This window comes from Watersipora subatra, chromosome 4, assembly GCF_963576615.1.
Source record: "Watersipora subatra chromosome 4, tzWatSuba1.1, whole genome shotgun sequence".
NCBI lineage: Eukaryota > Metazoa > Bryozoa > Gymnolaemata > Cheilostomatida > Watersiporidae > Watersipora > Watersipora subatra.
The window spans coordinates 16,236,216-16,254,431 of NC_088711.1; the positions used below are offsets into that span (position 1 = coordinate 16,236,216).

Here is an 18,216-nt window from a genome sequence, read left to right on the forward strand (position 1 = left end):
GGTTATAAGGGAGCAAACACTTATTCTAGAAAGGTGCTATTGTAAATGGACCATTTTATTAGAAACAGTTGTAACTAGCTATAACATGGTTGATATAGGAATCAAACAATTTTCAAATCCTACAAGTTTGTTGGTTGTTGCCATTCTAGACTCTGCAACTGTAGCTTATATGATGTTTCAGTTCACCAAACAAAAATATTGCTTATCGGTTCCTAGAAACCTAATATCATATAATCATTTTACTGTCTGTATGAACCCCATAGCTCAACTATTGAAAGTTATGCTCGAGTAGCTGACTAGACTTCTGCTAAAATAACTTAACGTAAATTATAGAATAGTTTAATTGCTGTAATTATTCCTACCCGTACATCTACATTCGCCATTGTTACTCCAATACTATTTTAACTTGCTGAAATAGATCCTTGTTGCTAAAATGATTAGCAGAAATTGGCCCTTTGGTTCAACTAAGACTGTTGTGTCGAAGTATAATCAGAGTATAATTGTAGCCACTAATGAAGAATTAGTAATCGACTCATTGATTCTGCTCCAGTGTTGCAGGCCAAACATTAACTCCATTTTTGCAATTGTATTTTATTATGTTTATTTTATGCCAATATTATTTATGGTACACACATTTATTATAATCTAGCTCCAAGATATGTCACTAATGATTTTTGTTGCAAAAATGTATTCCAACTAATTGCCAATCTACATCTTATTCCAGCTTATCTTATTTCAGCAAATGATCCTTCCACTTCTTTGCATCTTCTCACTTTACTTATGCTAAAATTATGTTCACTAGTACGCTTGCCAGTCCCGTACACTAAGAAACCGTCATGAGTAATCACTATTTGCATAATTATCCCTTATAGTGGTAAGAGAACTGAGTGGTGTAGTGGTGACCTGTTTGAGTTTAAAACTGATACCTCATATTTGATTCTTGTGCGAGGAAATCTTTTTCCTAAAGCTCTTAACGTAGCTTCTGACATATGGATGGTCGCAGCTCTTACAGTAATGATTTTACGTCAATTAAAGGTTTCAAGATCACTCATGGCGTGTGTCCTCGTTTTTTTACAGACCAGTTACAGGTTTTCAACTCATTTCAACTTGATATGAACGAATTGCGTACATCTAACAATTATTTTGAAAATATCATTGCTTGCTTCTTCAACAATCTTCCACCTAACATCCAATCTCTTAGCAGAAAAAGGTATTTTAAACACCATGTTTTAAACCATTTAGTTTATTTTAGTGGTTAACTGTTACCCTTGTTTTTGTTTTATGATTGTTGTATGGCATAATTTGAAAAACATTTGTTTGACGCAAACTTATTGCCCATAAAATAATATATATTTTGTTCATTTTTCATGGTAAAAGCTGATTGATAAAATTGTATGGTCAGTTGAATGCACTATCAAAACTATTGTCAGTTATTTTTAGAGCTGCACAACGATTATACAAATTGATCGCGATTAATAACTTGTCTGAACCAGTTAATCTTCGATTAATCTTAGAATTAATCTAGCAAAAACCTGCATATTCAAAAACAAATAATACAGCTACATATAGATTAATTATATTTTAAACAATTGTTAGCAGTAATACATGTTATGTACAATGTACATAAGTTAAAATGTAATAATTATTATGAGTATGAAAACTGTCTATGAAAATCTATAATTAAGTCAGCCAAGAGTTGAGGCAGCACAGTTTATTCACATTATTTGAATAAAGAGATGCCCTCTTCCTACATACATTATTGCCAGCTTTAAAGAATAGCCGCTCACAGGGGACAGCAGTGCCGGTAGTCAGTAGTATTAGTTACTGTCTGCGACAGCTGGTGATGATTTCTGCGCGGTAAGATGAGAATTAGTTAAAATATATCTTAATGATGATGTGCTGTGGTGGTAAGCAAATTCTTTCTGGCATATACTGCACTTCGCTTTCTTGTTTACGCTTCCAACAACTTACAGAAATGCGCTACCTTAGGTGGAAGACATATTTCTGCTTTCATGCTCCAATAAAGTGTCAATCTTATATTACTAATATTCTGAAGCTGAAATATGATTGTGATTTTTTTGAAAAATGAAAATACATTTATAATTTACTTGAGGAAGTTTTTAAAAATAAACAAAAATAAACTGTAAGATATTAAATAATACTGAAATCACTTTTGTTGCTATTACCTAGAAACATGTTCAAACAACTAACGACATGGCCGCTTACAGCTAGATCGGCATGGCGCTTGTGCATTGTATTGTATAAACAAGTTTATGTTAGCGACTCACTGTGTTTTCATAGTCGAGTGCAAAATAATTGTGGTTTAATTAATTGGTAAGAAAGTGTTGCTTGTCATAATATTTGTTAGTAAATTAAATGGTAGTAACCTGCTACGTTAGTATAAAGTATGGTACTAAACAGTACAAAGGAAAGGAACCACATCAAGATCATCACCTCGGTTGCATTTTAATTGAAGATTAATTGGCCCAACTCAGTTAATCGTTTATTTGTATTAGTCGATTAATCGTTTAATTAACGGCGATCATTATGCAGCTCTAGTTATTTTTAACCTTCTTCAACATTGACAACTCTCAAAAAGGCATGGCGCAGGTTTTTAAGTTATACGCAATCACTCAAAACAGTTCAACACTCCAAGCAGTGTAACTGTTTTGAGCTGTAGTCATAGCAGCTGGACTGAGTTGAAAATCGTTTTGTAGGACTGCTTCACACACTGAAAGCAGACAGCTGCAGTGTTTCTGCGGTCCAGTTGTAGGCCAAGTCTAATTAATTATTGTTTTGTTGACACGAACAACGGGTAAATTACTGCTTGGGATAACAGTTGCATCATTATAATCTATTGATTAACCATGAATAAAATTAATTTACCATCATGAAAGGCGAATGGGTGCTCTTGCAGTATTCCCAAAAAATTGACTAATTTTTTAAAACATGCAATACAAAACTCTTACCTGTAGTAATTGCCAAAAAAATTGTTGAAAACTACGTAATTCATTTAGAATCAATCTAAACACCATAGAATGATAGAATTGGTATTTTGATGTAAAGGCTATGCTCTGAATCAAAAAAGCAACTAATGGGAGCTTCTAAGAGTTTTGTGTGCAACTTGATTGCTTATAATATGAAAAATAGTTGATAAGGAAGAGAGTAACTTGATTTACTCAAAGGTTATAACCACTGTATCATTATTTTATGATCTATACTATGTTCAAATAAATGTCTATGACAACAATATATAATTTTATTGCCTTTGTCAGCAATGTGATGAATGTTTTTACAAATTGTCATCATGTTCATTTCTGCAGTATCTTTGTGCACAAACACTACCATAAGCTGTCTTTTATTGGTAAATCTGTTGACACGTATTATTTTCTGCTTCAGGTTTTGCTGGATCGTCACTGTTTTTTCTACCACTACTAGTTAATAGTTCATAGATCGGTTCCAGCATGCCTAAACGAAAGGCTACAGTAAGTATGAATATTGCACTAAAAACTGGAGAGAGTTTTTACACTGCATGATTCCGGGAGAGATTTCGTAAGCAGTTGTGCAACATGAATCATCTGTTACGAAACTCTTATTTGTAAACTCTGCCTCATAAGCTGCACAGCATTCCTTTTGTGTTGGGTTGAGACTATAGGCCATAATCAATGGACCTGTAGCATATTTAAAGTGATTGGATATTTTCAACTTATTTATGTGAGCGTTGTCACTTGTTAATGTTTTTATAAAAATGTTTTTATTTTTTGTCATTTCTTTATTACTCACGGCTGTTGAATATTGGGTCCAAAAATTGTCTTAAGATTTTCTGAAAATATGATTTTAATCAAAATGTATTTTATAAGCTTACCAACATGTATTAGAAGTTTTCATTAGAGGCCCTTGATCGATTGAATAGCGATCTGTGAAGCATTTGTTATCGGAATTGGCGTTATTCAGGGGGATGCTGGCGCTGAAGTGAGCCCAGCAAAGTCGAAGAAGGCCGAAGGCTCTGAAGGCCAGTCGGATGCGTGCCTAGATGCTTTAGACTTCTCGTCAGATGCATCTACCAAAAGTGGAGTCAAATGGAACAAAAAGTTCATTTCGATGAATGTCAATGGTTTTCGTGCCTTTCTTAAGGTTGGTTTGCTGTTTAGCTGGCAAATAAGTATAAGAACTGGTAGCTAGTGCCAAGCAAAATACTTTGCTAGTCTAGTTCAAATTTAGGAAAAGATTTTCTGACTGCATCAGTCTAGGTTGTGAGCATATTAGACAAGATAAGTTTTTACATGTCTATTTGTAGCACCTTGCATTGTGGGTAATATCGTATATAACTCGGTGAATATCGTTTGTAATAGGAGTAAGAGCAGTAAAATAGATTTGAATGTGATTCATAAAACGGCGTTGATAAATATTGTCAGAGCGGTAATTACCACTGGTGAAAATCCCAATAAAAACCAATCGGGGAAAATTTCGAAACATGTCTCATTTTGATTCTCATGCAGTCCAACATGTTCAGCTAAACCTTGAACTGCTATAAAATATACACATTGATATTTTAACTGATATAAAATGCGGTTTGTAACCTTCATCGGTGAAATAATCATACTACAAATAACCATGCAACGTAGAATTTTGCTATTTGTTTGACATTTAATAACGCAGCAGTTTATACAGCTAAATTATTTTGAGCTATTGAACAATGTACAATATTGTGACAAACAGCAAAAGTAGGAAATTGGCAATTAGAGTTAACAATGTATCTTTAAGTTGCTAATCAATCTAAGTCGCACTGTCCTCGTCCTTACAGTAGGTACCATCGTACACAATGCCAGCTTTGCAGCCTTATCTAATCCAAGGCGGTTGTGGGTTTTAGTCTGCACAGCTTTAGTCTATTTCCAGAATGAGGTGCTGTCTACAGCAAATATTTTCCTTGTTAGCCGAAAATCAAAGCTAAACTCAAATTTAGCTTGAATAATGAATTCTCAGTATATCGTGTAAAGTAAGTCCACCATGCTGTGGAAGACTAATGTTATTTTACTTGATAACAGAAGGAAGAATTCTTGTGAACTATACTTTTTGCCAATTTTCAATTTAATTTAAATCTATTTCTGCAAATCTTGGCAAAAGGCAAATCTCTAATCTTGTTCTGAAACTAAGGATTAAATTTGTTTTGTGTAGAAAGGAGGAATAGATTACATTAAGAAAGAGGAAGCAGATGTTCTTTGCATTCAAGAGACTAAATGCACGTCTAAAGAGATTCCTGTGGATGAGCTAAAGGAGGCTGGATTTACCGCTCATTTCCTTTCTGGGGACAAAAGTGGATACAGCGGTGTCGGCATCATTTACAAAGATGACCCAATCGCAATCACAGAGGGCATCAGTTAGTAGCTAATTTTGTATTACCTGATATTTATTTTAAGCTGTCCAAAATTGATTTGCTGTACAAAACTAAGTTGAAAAATTTAATATTTCACTTTAACTTTTTGTACCTATGATTCCTACTGTCATTTTAAAACAAGTGTCAACAAGTGGATGCATGTTACTAAATAGATAGACAGTTGACAATTGGAAGTCACTGAATCGAAGCAAACGATGTTTTTGCTTGTTGTGAAAGTGCAGAGATCCAAAACTTGCTGCCCTGATGCATACCATTAAATCACATCTGACCAATACATATTATTATGATATTGCATATCATGTTTGTAGTTAACAATTCGTGTAGTTCAACTGAACAGATTTTGGTTTTTGCTAGATATTGAAAAGCATGACGGGGAAGGAAGAGTAATTACAGCAGAGTTTGAGAACTACTACCTTGTTACTGTCTGTAAGTACGCCTATTCAATTTATACATGCCAGTTTCTGAGTGGTCATTATCATCTCATGTTGTATGTCATTTACTATTTACAGATGTCCCCAACTCAGGCCGTGGTTTAGCAAGAATTGACTACCGAACAAAGGAGTGGGATGTTGACTTTAGGGAGTATCTCAAGGAGCTGGACAAGAAGAAACCAGTCGTGTTATGTGGAGACTTGAATGTGGCTCATCAGGAGATAGGTAGATTACAGTTTGTCAGCACAAATGAATGCTTATCTCATAACGCTGTCAGTATGTGCAAGTTCAACTTCCTTTTACGCAACAGGTTTTCTTATTTAGGTGCAATAAATGGATTTTCCAATGTTTCACTGTTACTGTTTTAATAGGCTTATGCAGGAATGAATCACCGTATATATGATGTCATCGAGTACTTATTTATAAACCAGTCCAACGTGTTATTGTTGATTCACGGATGTTCAGTACAGTATAACTGTTGCACCTTTTGGTAGCTACTGATTCTGACTGATAAGAAAACAAGTTTATCAATACTGATTGTTTGATAGCGTATGAGTTAACTCTACTTAATTCTTGGCCTGTTGGCTCTTATGCACACTCTTACTATGTAGAACTTTTGATGCCAAAACAAACTACAGTTAGTTCAAATTATTTTCCTTGCAAGAGAAAATGTGAATAAACCAATGGTTTTCTTATGTTCATCACATTTTTTATGACTTCAATTCCTAGCCATTTGAATCTCCTTGAATATGTTGTCGGTCTCTGTTGACTTATTGCCTTTTTGCTGCATATTGGCCTAAAAATCTTTCTACTCACTGTTAGGTTATAATGCTCCTTACAATTGATATCTGTATAACCAGATTTGAAGAATCCTAAATCCAACAAAAACAAGACACCAGGATTTTGCGACAGTGAGAGAGAAGGGCTCACTCAGCTACTAGATGAAGGGTTCCTCGACACCTTTAGGCTTCTTTACCCAAAAAAGGAACACGCCTACAGTTTCTGGAGTTACATGGGAAATGCGAGAGAGAAAAATGTTGGATGGTGAGCTACTTGAGCTAGTTAAGGCTAGTGTTTGGTTAGTTAAGGCTAGTGTTTGGTTAGTTAAGGCTAGTGTTTGGTTAGTTAAGGCTAGTGTTTGGTTAGTTAAGGCTAGTGTTTGGTTAGTTAAGGCTAGTGTTTGGTTAGTTAAGGCTAGTGTTTGGTTAGTTAAGGCTAGTGTTTGGTTAGTTAAGGCTAGTGAGGCTAGTGTTTTTGTCTGAAAGCTATTTATATAATCCGCTGTTGGTACACTCAGGCCGGAATGTAGATTTCTGTTTAAAGCTTTTTAATTTTGTGGTACTCTACCTGCTCAGAGATGGGATCTAAAGATTAACATTCTATATCATAGCATCTCAGTTAAAATTGTAACCAGTGAATGTCGATGTTAGTTGGGGCTTGAAAACTGTAGTACACAAGAATGTGCATTAAGCCGAGTTTTAATTCTTTTCATTTAGTTTCTGTAACTTCCATTTAATGACTTTTGGAAACATTAGCAATGAGTTTCAAGATTAGAAATGAAACATGCAATTTAAAATAAATCGAGGTGGAACTGACAAAGTCAGTGTAGAGCTTGAAATCAATGAACCGATTTTGCAAAATAGAAAATGTTTAAAAAAAAGCCTTGATCACGTTTTTCCTTTATGGTCAAATTTGTGGCGAGGTAAAATCTTATTTTAGCAAATATTGAATGCAATAAAATGTTGAAACTTGAGTAATTCTGATATATATTTCACTCAAACAATGTAAAAATAACTTACAAGTCCATTTAGTTGATATTTTTACTAACATAGTACTGTCAGACATTCCTACAAAGATTCTGCTAGCACTCCGTCAGCTTGGTTGTTACAGCTCTTCGATGCGTAAATTATAGGCTGTGTCACATGATTTGCATTTTACACCAATTTTACAAATAATGTTCTTGAGAATCATCCCTACTACAATGTGTCATACAAAGCACTCATCCCACGATCAGCATAGCCTGTATTCCAAGTTGATATCTTAACAGCATTTTTCATCAGTAAACTGCAGTGATCGAGCAATTTTGGTTAAAAAAAACTGGGGTGATGCAGTGATAAGATTTTGCTATGCTGAAAAGTGAAATGATCACTTTGAAATTCAAAATAAAATAATAATTTGTTAAAACATGAACACGTTGTTAATGTTATCGTCTTGTTGATGTACACACCCATTTGCTTTCAGGAGACTGGATTATTTCCTCATTTCAAATAGATTGGAGGATAAACTGTGCGACAGTTTTATGAGAACAGATGTGAAAGGCAGTGATCACTGTCCTGTGGGACTTCTAATGGCTCTCTAAAATCTCAGAAGCATTACTTACATAAAAGAAACAATGCCTTTGTAAATAATATATTATATTATCTACATATAATATGTACCAGTATTACTTTCTAGTCATTCAATAATTGTACAGTGTTTACAGCTTTTGTACATGTCAAAGGTTACTTTTTCACATTTCCAGCACATGAGCTATCTCAGTGGCCATAATTGCATGTCATGTTGGTCGTGGTTTCAGTATCAGTTTTCCTGTCTACAAATAGATTTACCAGACATTGTTGGAGGTGGTGATCCTGCTTGTTCATTCGATGTTACTTGATTACCCAGATAATCTGACTTGTCAATATATAACTACTTACATCATCGCAAGCCATGTTATAATCTTCTAAAACCAGCCGACACCGAGATGCAATTCTGTGAAAATGTTAAGAAATTGTCAATTAGCAAAAATGCCTATCAACTGTAGAATCACATAAAAACCTTAATGATGTATTTGGACATCATCACACAAACCATCATATCAAGGCAATAGTTCTGCCTTGGTGCATATGTGTAGTGGTTAAATGAGCTCTACATAATTTCTAGCAAAATACACCATATCAGTAAGTAATATGGTCTTGATGTCGTTCGCCAAGCTGATTAAAACCAATCTATCATAGCTTTTACATGTATATATAAAAAATACAGATTGTATAGACAACTCCTGCAGTGACCATGAATGGTTGAACCAAAAAGGATACATTGAAGGAGCGACAACTCTCTTGTGTATTCCAGCAAGAAAGAGAAGCAGTAGAAGCAAGACAGACGATGTGAAGAGCCAATGGTCAAAAAGGGATTGAGCAAATGTTGTCTGTAAATATACAAATTTTTATCATGCCATCTGAATAGAAAGACAACACGCTCCATAAGCAGTAAATACCAATTCTTAGCCAATACCAAATCAATAATGTAGGAAAAGTGTTTGAAGGTAATACCTGCAGAGTCTTTGGGTCTCTTAGCCAATTCCATGCACCAGTAGCTGTGCAGACTGTAGTTATGATTAGGACAACTACAACATAGTAACAATACGCTGAATGCCAGTAAAGCATAACATGAAACAAAGACAGGCAAATTGGTTGTAATCACTGTTTTTAACCATGGAACATTATAATCGCTAATATATTTTAATATCTCTGCTAGTACTCTGTTAGCTTGGTTGTCACAGCTCCTCGACGCGTAAATTATAGGCTGTGTCACATGATTTGCATCTGACAAATTTTATAAATAATGTTCTTGAGAACCATCCCTACCAGAATGTGTCGTACAACGCACTCATCTTACGAGCAGCATAGCCTGTATAGCAGGTTGAAATATCGGCTATGTTATATTATATATTACGTAAACAACACATGTAATATATATATATAGTGAAATACACATCATGAAGTATTTATTATTACATGAACTAGTATGTTTCATTTGATATCAAATGTTAATTGATTGATTAATTATTGATTATTATTAATTGATTAATTAATTGTTAATTACAAGAGAGTTGAAGAATAACTAAACAGCTTTCTCCCAACTACATGGCTAATGACAACATTCCAGCTTCAATGATGTAATCTACATACCAAGACGGAAACTCAACCTTCATAAAACTTAAAAACAAGACTTTGAATAATTACACAACTATGATACTACATTACACAACATCTAACTTGCTTCACTTGCAATAAACGTAAAATCTTGAAACTATATTACACATCGCCTAAACTGGTTTGCTTGTAATTGCACATTTATAAAATGTAAAAATGATCGAAAATTTTTACGTAGATCGTATAAACGCTTCTCTGATAAGCTAACAAAATCACTACAGAAGTGAACCCATAGTAGAGTATATAATCATCTAAGAAACAGAGGTTTTGAGTGTCTCATAACAGAGATCCAGTTGAAACTTGGTTAGCCATGACATTTATAACTGATAGTGTATATGTACATGTATATCTGCCATGACTTCTTTCAAGTTTTTATGGCCACCTCTCAAACTATTTATTAGATTACCAAATAATGCCTTCATTTGAATGCAATCCATTTTAGAAAAGAACAGTTATATTGAGTGTTGCACATAAGTATTCTAAAAATGAAATCCTAGATTAATCATTAAATGACTGGCTGCGTAGCAAGTCATTCTAATTTTTTACATTGTTATATTGGTAAAAATATTATAACCTCAATAGTTGTTCTAAGTGATTTTCTAATGAAGGTATGCATATGACGTTGAGTCGCTGTACAGGAGACAAATTAGATCATCAAAAAGTCGATACATTAAAACATTGATGAAAATATAGATGTAAAATAACACCAGGCCAAGAAAGATAAATAACAATTAAGTCAATGCAATAACTATAATAAGCTTTTAAAGAAAAAGTCTGTTGAAAAAATATTGTTTATAGAAGAAAACGGTTGCACAGAGATCAACTTGATTGTATCAAAACATAATTGTAGCTTTTAAAAATTAAGATGGAAAACTTTTAATATTTTTTATTATATTTTAAATAATTTTTTTAATAAAAGAGCAAAGTAAATGGATATAATTTTTTAAGCATGCAATCTATGCTACCAATTTTGACAGGGCTTTAAAGTAGCTACTACAGTTACTACTTCAACATTCATCAAAGCATAGAATGAGAGGCCGTGAATTCAAGTATAAAAATGTCGATGGTGTGAGATGAGATGTCAATGGTCCGACTAATGAATGGTTATTCAATGGTTCATATTTATACTTTAGTGGATCAATTAAATTGCGGTCATAGAGAGTCACTGATTGTGATAACTTAAGCCACGGCATTTCTAAAGTACCAAAAGAACTTATCGGAACGAGGAGATCTTCAGCTCTTGTGGATGTTTCAGGGCTAGAAGCATTAAAGTGACAATAAATGTGGATGTTTCATAAAAATGTCATCAGTACCATAGGGTTCAGTAACCAGTGTTAAAATGTAAATAAAGCTGCCTGCAGCCAGTAAGCTTTTGTTGCTCTTTCACCAGTGGTGTATTTAAATTCAGTAGATATTCTGTTTAAAACTGTACACTCTCGATAACATTGACCCTCAGCAAACACTCATGCACGTTACAAAAAGGGAGTGGAACAGTCTATCAAAGTTCCTATCTGCCAAAACATAGTGTTTTCCGACATACTTCTCCAGCGTGATGTGGCAGGCTGTAGTGCTGATATGACCTCCGTCAGCCTCCTTTCAAACGCTTTAAGATCTGTAACACATTCAAACAAACAGAAGTAGTTTAAAATACATGTATGTCGTACATGTACATACGTACACATATATAGCCTATACATATATATGTATATATATACTGTTACAATAAATGAACTCGGATATAATTAATTAGGTAATGATAATAAAGAATAGTCAACAGTACATAGCTAAATCAATAAATAATTTAAAGAATAGTTTGCACTATCTCTTAATTAATGTTCATCCTTGAGACTGAGAGTAGTTGAAACAAGTATAACCTATCCTGTAAACTATTTATATACTTTCTTTACTTGCATATAAATATATATACTGCTTATAGAAAAAGAGCTGTCATAATCTATAGCCAACATTATATAAAATAATTGTTTAATTTAAGACTGATATGGCTTACAACACAATAACATTTAAGGCACACAACTCCAGTAATAACTATGGCATATCAGATGGTGCATATTGTAAGTTGTGCTCTGCTTGAAGAGTATCATTTGCATACCTTCTGTCTGCTCGTGAGACATCTATTCCAACAAACTGTTTGACGGCTTAACTAAGATCAAGTGTAGGTCAATACCTTCAATCAGAGAAATGTGATGATCAGCTTTTATCACATTTCTAATATGCATGTAAAGCTGTACCTCTGTATATATAGTTATTTTTTTTACATTTATTAAGGATGTTAAGGCAAATATTCATTTTGGAATAAACTGTATTTCATAAATTCATTCCACAAACCAAAAATCCTAACAATAAGTATTTAAGGTCCCGTAAAACCTCTATTTGAATGCCATGGTGCCTTCAAAATAGCTCGTCAGAATTTTGGGAAGATCAATTTAACCCTATTACGAATGAAGCGAATGTCACCTATATTTTGCACTCTGAGATGAACAGCAACCACGAAAGAACTACTGGTAATTGTTGTTGATGTAACTGTGTCATTATTAGTACTGTTGTGCAGACACTTCTAGTGATCACTTTCTATTATAGATTGGTAAAGATCAAATAATGGCAAAGCGGCCGTCAAACGGAGGTGGCGTTTAAATAAAGGTGATGTTTAAATAGAGGTGTTACACTAATCACACATGGCATTAAAGGCTGGTTCACACTATATCGCAGTATGTCGGCGCTAACTCCACAATACATCGGTGATCGTCTGGGATAACATTGTGCACACTATCACAAACCCATCTGCAGCATAGCATTCTCATTATAGAATGCAGTAAACAAAATGATGAAATACTATTCCTGCAGCAGCTATCTTGAAGGGAAATATGGATCAAGCAACCTGCGACAACCAGTCACCATCACCGAAGTGGCGCACACTACACAGACTGTCGCGGGTGCACATTGAAATATTGTGGAAGTTTGGCAGCTGCAATGTTTTTTGACATATCTGCATTGCCTTGGTGATGTCATCAGTCTAAAGTACACATAGTCGAAGAATAATCGCCGAGAAGACAACTCAATCATATGACGATACAGTGTGAACCCCTTTTACAGCAAAGGAATTATACAAAAATAGATAAAACCTAAAACTAAACTAAAAAGTTACCTTACATGAAAACAACCAAATTATTAATGTACAAATAATTAAAGATTTTTCTTGTTACTTTACCTTAGTGACATGAAAATAGAAGTGTATGCTTGGGATGAAAAGGTAGAGTGGGAGAAAATGATACAATAACTTAGTTTATATACTATTGATACAACTTTCAACTATTCAAGACTTCACACAACATAAAGGACTTCTATTATATTCAGTGGCAACATATGGACTGAATCACTACTGTAACAGAGAGAATGTTACAATGTGAGGTTTTACATTGAAGTTTGTGGATGTTGCCCTAATATTTACGATATTACTTGATATTTTTGATAAACTACTACGTTATTGCACATCAGTTCAGAAGGCAGACATCACTAGTTTTCCTGTTTGTTTGGAACATGTGTGATATGAGATGCTATATAGAATGCCAAAAAATTTCAAGGAAAATATGTTTTCTGGCTAAATCTTGCAAATGTCTATGGCACAGTTTGTCAAAATGTGATTGGCTTCACAATAGCTCAATAATGGGTTCCAGAATGTGTGAAAGAGGTGGTTAGAAAGTGTTATAGCTTCCTTCAAATGTGGTTCATCAATGATTTATTCACAACATCATGGCAAAATTTAGCAGTAAGTAAGTACATCATTGGGTGTACTATGTCATCCCTGTTATGTTGTGTCAGTTGTTGTTAGAGGTGCAAAGGGTGTTGTGAGAGGACTTCTTGTGGCAAAAAATCAAGCACTCACTCCTATATGAGGGTTTGAGAATGACACCAGCATTCTATGTCAGAATGAATAATAAGTACACTGTAGTCTTGACAATGTACAGTGTCTGAGTGGATAGTGTCAGATGAAGTTCAAACCACCAAAACACAGGACTCAATCACTAAGGAAAGAAAATGAGTCAGCAGTGAGCCTCTTCATTGGCATGGATAAAATTCCAATAGTAGGTAAATTGTCATTCAAAAGTTTGGGTAACTGGTATTGCATTCTTTTATCTGACAGATTCAAAAGTGGGGTAGGGTAATAGCAGATGAGTTGAGAGAAGGGTTAAGCAAATGAAAACTTTGGTCTGTATCCTTCAATTTGCTATCTTGTGGCCGATTCAAGTTTACGATGTACTGCTACTGCCAGTACAATGGATGGAACAAATGGTGAGTGTTGAAGTTAAAAAGTGGCTTGGGGTAACTCAAAGTGTCAACAGAAATGCTTTATTAGCAAAGGACTTGAACGTCTCAATTCTAATGAAGTCTTTAGTGAAAGAACAAAAAGCTGGTAAAACCAGGTCATCCATCATTTTAAAGGAATCTAATGATTAAATCTTTCATAATTGTCCATCTGATATGTTGACTGGTTGCAAACAGCACGCTAACAATGAGGTGAGAGATGCTCTTGTTAAAGTAGAGATCAAAGAAATTCACTTCAAACCAAGCTGTCTCAAAATGACATCAAGTTCGCTCGACAGCATAAGGGGTAAAAAAGTGGGATCTCAAGTGATCTGAGCACATTAAAGCACATTTTAACATGTAACAGAGGTCTGTCTATCCATGATTACATGACATCACAATCAAGTGCTTTGTAGATAGACCTTGGTAGGCAGCTTCCAGTTTTACATTGTGTCACTTTACCTTGACAACAACCAGACCTAGTCCTTTATTCAGAGGCATCGAAAGAAGTTATCATGATTGAGCTAACAGTTTCAGAGAAAGGAAACATGCAGTGATCTCATCAGTAAAAGCTGGAAAGCTATGAGGATTTACACTCTGATTGGAAAATGAAAGGGTAGAAACATGAGGTTTTCGCAGTTATTTTTGCTTCCTACAGGTTGTGTCTCCAACTACATTATTGCAGTAGCCTGTTTATAGTTTGTATCTGCAATCAATTTAATAGCTCATCTTTTTTACTCCAATTATTTCCTTGCTGAACAGTTTAATATAATTTCAATATGCCAATTATGGAAAACTGCTACAAGCCCTTATTTTGACAGTGTCAGGTTGAGCTCACAAGCAACATAAAAAGCAATGTAGGCGACCTTCTAAAACTAGAAAGTAACAAAGTATGTAAATGAGAGTATGGCAGTAAAGTTGAGGTGAGAAGATTGCAAAATTTATGATACAACCCCATTTTGTAGAACGACTCAAAAAGAAATTAAAGACACTATGGGTTTTAATATTGCTAAAAAGTTGTACAAGCCCATTGTAGGCATGCACACCCAGCTCAATAAGATGAAGACACTGAGTTCAAAGCATACTTATACAACTATGCTCTAACCAATAAAAGGAGAAGAGAGCATCGACATTTTAACAGCCATAGGCTCATCACACGGAACACTTGCCAAATACTGCAACAGTAAACAACTAAAACATGCTAATCAAAGAAACATAACTAGTGGAAGCCACATGCAGTTTATACAATAGCTAGCCAAAACACATTTCATTTAAACCCGATGACATAGCTTACCGTAAAATCAGACAGCCTGAAGCAAAAGCTAATAGTTAACTGAGAAGAAACATCACAAATACTGATATCACATGACTCAAATCAAGTTATACACTGACCGATCCTTTGCACCATATAAACACTAAGGCTGCAAAAAGCCACTCGAGTAATGACATCATTTTTTTCGATTCTGCGGGCAAATGTCACACAATAACCTTTGAGAATACATTATTAACGCCATCATTCCCTATCAACCTATTCTAGGCTTCTATTAGTAAGGATGCAATTGTCTTCTCCAATAACAGGTACATACAAGCCAGTCAGGCAATGTTTAACTTTGTCCATGCTATGAATATGCTTTTCCTGCCAACCAGTGCTTAGCCTGTGAAACGATTCAGCTTCAAGTCATTAGAAGAAAATCACATCAGTCTCGATCCCAAGAACTATGACGATCTCAAAAAAACCAACTTAAGTGATAAAAAGTGTAAAAATAAGTAGGTAAATTCTGCTAATTACATAGTAAATTTTGTTTGTGAAAAATTCAAGGTCCTCAAACAAACTGAAAGCTCAGGATGACATGCCTATTCCAGCTACTAAACCTTTGATTCAAATCTACAGCAACATACAAGATTTAAAGGGCCCTCCATCTTGCTTGGTCACCACTACATACTCATTTTTGTTGATGCATACTCTATTATGATTTGTGTATATGTCTGTAGGCCAGAAGATTAAGTACTGACATATCAAACAATTCCTGCTGGATTTATAATACATAACCCATGTAAACAAACAAAAATACAGACCCAAAACCCTAGCAAGCAGCTATGGATAAGTAGTTGAACACAATCAAATAATACGATGCCTAGGATTTAGTGCCATTACTAAATGAGGTTCAAAAACAAAAGGCAAGTGGTATATATCATAGAAAGAGAGGGAATAAAAATGAAAGAGAAAACTAACAGCAAGCTAGTTGGCTTGCTGTTAGTTTTCTATTGCTGTTAGTTTTCAAAATGCTTTACAAAAGTGATTATCAGCGATTGAAGCTAACGCAAAAAATCATTCGGAATATATAGCTTACTTCTAAAAAATCGTGCAGGGCATTATAAGATTGCACGGCACTCCTCGTGTATAACTTAACGTAAATAGAGTCAAATCATGAATACTAGAAAGTGATTTATTCTCGCCACAATCAATGATTCAAATGTACTATGTACTTCGTCTAGTAGAAAACATCGACATGCGTTGACAGATATGTGCATAAAGAATCAATAATTAATAGAAAATCGGAATATAAGAAACAGTTTGGAATATAAAACGCAACCTATCAATTGAAAAAATTATATAACACTTCTTAACATATCCACTATTGAATTTAAAACAATATTTCTTAACATTCCAAGTCACAGTTTGTCAATATAACCATACGGCGCACAGAAAGCGGTTTTTTATATTTGGTGGAATACCCGAGCTTTGAAGTGGACTTCTTTAGAATGGAGATACCCATGTTACTGACTCCGAACTAAATAGTCTTCAAGGCTACTTGTCTCAAAATTCGGCGACGGCAACAGCAGTCGGCAAAACCAATCAAAGAGAAGACAACTTTGCTTGACCCGCAAACGAGTGTTTTACGCACAACTACTGCCAATAAACCTACAACAGGTTATACGGAGTTTGAAAGTTATCTGACTTCCTTAGAACAGGTATGTGCTAACTAGAATTCTGTTAGACATGCAAATGCTCTCCAATTTAATAGCGGTATCTATAGATGGAAGGATAGAATACTATCTAGCATCTACACTACTATCTAAATTACATACAGCACACAGCACACAGCACACTTGAACATACCGTATATAGGCCCTACAATATAAATGAATTTGCCTTCAGCAACAAATACTATCATAGAAAAAGCCTCATGGCTAAAACCTGTTACCTAAAATACTAACCATGAAAACCAATAATTAATCATCAGTCTCTACGATTAACCACTAATATCCTTGCAGTTCTCTTTGAAAGACAAGATAAAGCATAAAGGTTACTCCAGTCAAGAATATTTTACAAAGCACTCATTCACAGTCAAATTAGCCCATCTGCACTGGTATCAGATCTAACAATGTTCACTATTTATTGTGGACGACCATAACTAAAAATGTACCAGCCTAGCTCAAAGGTATATTGTGAAAACAATGTTGCAAGTTTACGGAAATAACATACATTTTACAATGTTTATGGATGTCTATATATTGATAATGGAGTTGTTTCCTCAATGAATGTTCTGACCAAATATGCTAGTAGAATTTGAGCATTTACAATTTAAATAGAAGATGGAGCTAGATGCTTACCACCCAGTAAAGAACAGTAAAAACTTGGAGGTCACAGAATTGTTTCTAAACAAACAAAAAACTAATCTACAATTGAAATCTCACTATTTGCCTTGTTTCTAGAAGTTTATGCATCAATAAAACTATTTGTGGCTATAAGAAATTTTTTATTCAAATTTGAAGTTCTTATTTTATACAAAAAAAACTTTTGAGTCTACAAAATAGACCGATCTAAGTTATATTAACAATCAATCATAATAACTTTAGGCACTGTAGCTAATTTAATTAGCAAATGATGAAAATACAAATATCTCAAGCGCCATCAGCACTAACATACTGGTTAATTAAAAATGTGGTACAAAAACATGAATAACCTATCTTGAGCAACATATTATATCCATAGATTATGAAAAAACATAAAAACACACAATCAAATGTGTTATCATTTGAGGGAAAATACTGCAAAAGCACCCGATAATTTATACAACAAGCAATAATAGTG

The 18,216-nt window shown here is 34.4% G+C and overlaps 2 protein-coding genes across 3 annotated transcripts; one reads left to right on the forward strand and one right to left on the reverse strand.

The window, feature by feature from the left end:
• Positions 1-3,284: 3,284 nt before the first annotated feature.
• Positions 3,285-8,528, forward strand: LOC137394572 (exodeoxyribonuclease-like). Its single transcript, XM_068081302.1, has 7 exons — positions 3,285-3,485; positions 3,955-4,134; positions 5,176-5,377; positions 5,750-5,821; positions 5,905-6,051; positions 6,687-6,870; positions 8,068-8,528. The coding sequence occupies exons 1-7, from the start codon at positions 3,465-3,467 to the stop codon at positions 8,183-8,185; spliced, it is 924 nt and encodes a 307-aa protein (XP_067937403.1). The 5' UTR covers positions 3,285-3,464; the 3' UTR covers positions 8,186-8,528.
• LOC137394573 (nuclear envelope phosphatase-regulatory subunit 1-like) lies at positions 8,220-16,889 on the reverse strand. Of its 2 annotated transcripts, XM_068081304.1 has the most exons (7): positions 16,857-16,889; positions 11,911-11,985; positions 11,341-11,412; positions 9,138-9,211; positions 8,904-9,013; positions 8,523-8,577; positions 8,220-8,416 (listed from the first exon to the last, which is right to left on the reverse strand). In XM_068081304.1, the coding sequence occupies exons 2-7, from the start codon at positions 11,930-11,932 to the stop codon at positions 8,381-8,383; spliced, it is 369 nt and encodes a 122-aa protein (XP_067937405.1). In that variant the 5' UTR covers positions 11,933-11,985; positions 16,857-16,889; the 3' UTR covers positions 8,220-8,380. The 2 variants fall into 2 exon arrangements, with proteins under 2 accessions (XP_067937405.1, XP_067937404.1); XM_068081303.1 differs by lacking the exon at positions 16,857-16,889 and having other exon boundaries at positions 11,911-12,028.
• Between the last annotated feature and the right edge of the window lie 1,327 nt (positions 16,890-18,216).

Coding starts and splice junctions, on each gene's coding strand:
- LOC137394572 (XM_068081302.1), top strand. CDS start 3,465: ATGCCTAAACGAAAGGCTACA. Junction 5,378..5,749: donor CGCAATCACAGAGGGCATCA/GTTAGTAGCTAA, acceptor GGTTTTTGCTAG/ATATTGAAAAGCATGACGGG. Junction 6,871..8,067: donor AGAGAGAAAAATGTTGGATG/GTGAGCTACTTG, acceptor ATTTGCTTTCAG/GAGACTGGATTATTTCCTCA.
- LOC137394573 (XM_068081304.1), bottom strand. CDS start 11,932: ATGTCTCACGAGCAGACAGAAG. Junction 9,212..11,340: donor TGCCACATCACGCTGGAGAA/GTATGTCGGAAA, acceptor ACTATGTTGTAG/TTGTCCTAATCATAACTACA. Junction 9,014..9,137: donor GAGACCCAAAGACTCTGCAG/GTATTACCTTCA, acceptor GTATATTTACAG/ACAACATTTGCTCAATCCCT.